The 927-nt window shown below is 53.6% G+C and overlaps 1 protein-coding gene across 1 annotated transcript in view; it reads right to left on the bottom strand.

The window, feature by feature from the left end:
* LOC101647240 (cytochrome P450 2A13) overlaps positions 1–324 on the bottom strand; it is an 8133-nt gene extending 7809 nt beyond the window's left edge. Inside the window, exon 1 of the mRNA XM_004710340.3 lies at positions 106–324. Coding sequence (XP_004710397.1) covers positions 106–285 — 180 coding nt within the window. The 5' untranslated portion in view covers positions 286–324. The remainder of the gene's footprint in view (positions 1–105) is intronic.
* Positions 325–927: the final 603 nt, after the last annotated feature.

The raw sequence follows: 927 nt of genomic DNA, 5'->3' as shown, positions 1-927 counted from the left end.
CCCCTGTCCAGTCCTAAGAGTCTGGTTTGATGCTACCCATCCTTGTCTCATACTCTTTCCCCCACCCTCCAACCCCGTTCCACCCATCACCCCGCCCTTTGGTACCTTCATGAGAGAATCGTACATCTGGTCTGTGTTCAGCTGCATGTAGTTCCCGATGAAGGGCAGTGGAGTGGGCCCAGGGGGCAGCTTCCCTGCAAACTTCCTTTGTCTCCAGACGGACATCAAGACCATTACAGACAGGCAGGTCAGCAAAGCCACCAGCAGTAGCCCTGAGGCCAGCATGGTGGCAGAGCAAGTGACGATCAGGTAACAATCGATAATGATCAGGCTTGGAGTGGTTTGCCTTTATACTACCCGGGAGAGAAGGACAGGACGGACTTTGGTCTTGACTATTATGTAATTGTCTCATTTAACCTCCAGATCACACCCCACACCAGGCTCCTGCCTCACTTGGGGCAAAGTCAGGAGGGGAGGTGGGCGGGGACCTACCTCACGGTGGATTAACAGTGAGTGGGCTCCCAGACCTCAGTTGGTGGCACCTGGGAACCCCAGGGCTTTGGATGTGTGGGCAGGAGAGGCACACTTTCAAAGTGAATTATTTTGGAATATCTGCCTAGGGGAGCCTCTTAGTGGTGGATTTGGGGGGTCTCTGAAGAGAAGACTCCAGAGACTTGGTATTGAGAATTTGGGACTGAGACAGGGTGTGTGGCTGTGGGTTGGGGAATGGCTTTGGTGAGAAAGAATGTAGACCTAACGGTGTTTGGAGGGGAGATATCAGGCATATGGGTTTGAGGGTCTTGGCATGAGGAAGGACCTGCAGTTAGGGGCGTGGCGATGCGGAGAGCCCGGAATTACAGTGGCAGCCAGTTTTTGACTTCAGGTGGGGTAATCTAGCGCTCTGTTTTTGTTCAGAGCCTCCCAGCC

Source organism: Echinops telfairi, unplaced genomic scaffold, assembly GCF_000313985.2.
Source record: "Echinops telfairi isolate 266 unplaced genomic scaffold, ASM31398v2 ScPeMD7_655;HRSCAF=1070, whole genome shotgun sequence".
NCBI lineage: Eukaryota > Metazoa > Chordata > Mammalia > Afrosoricida > Tenrecidae > Echinops > Echinops telfairi.
This window is presented reverse-complemented; position numbering and strand designations above follow the sequence as displayed.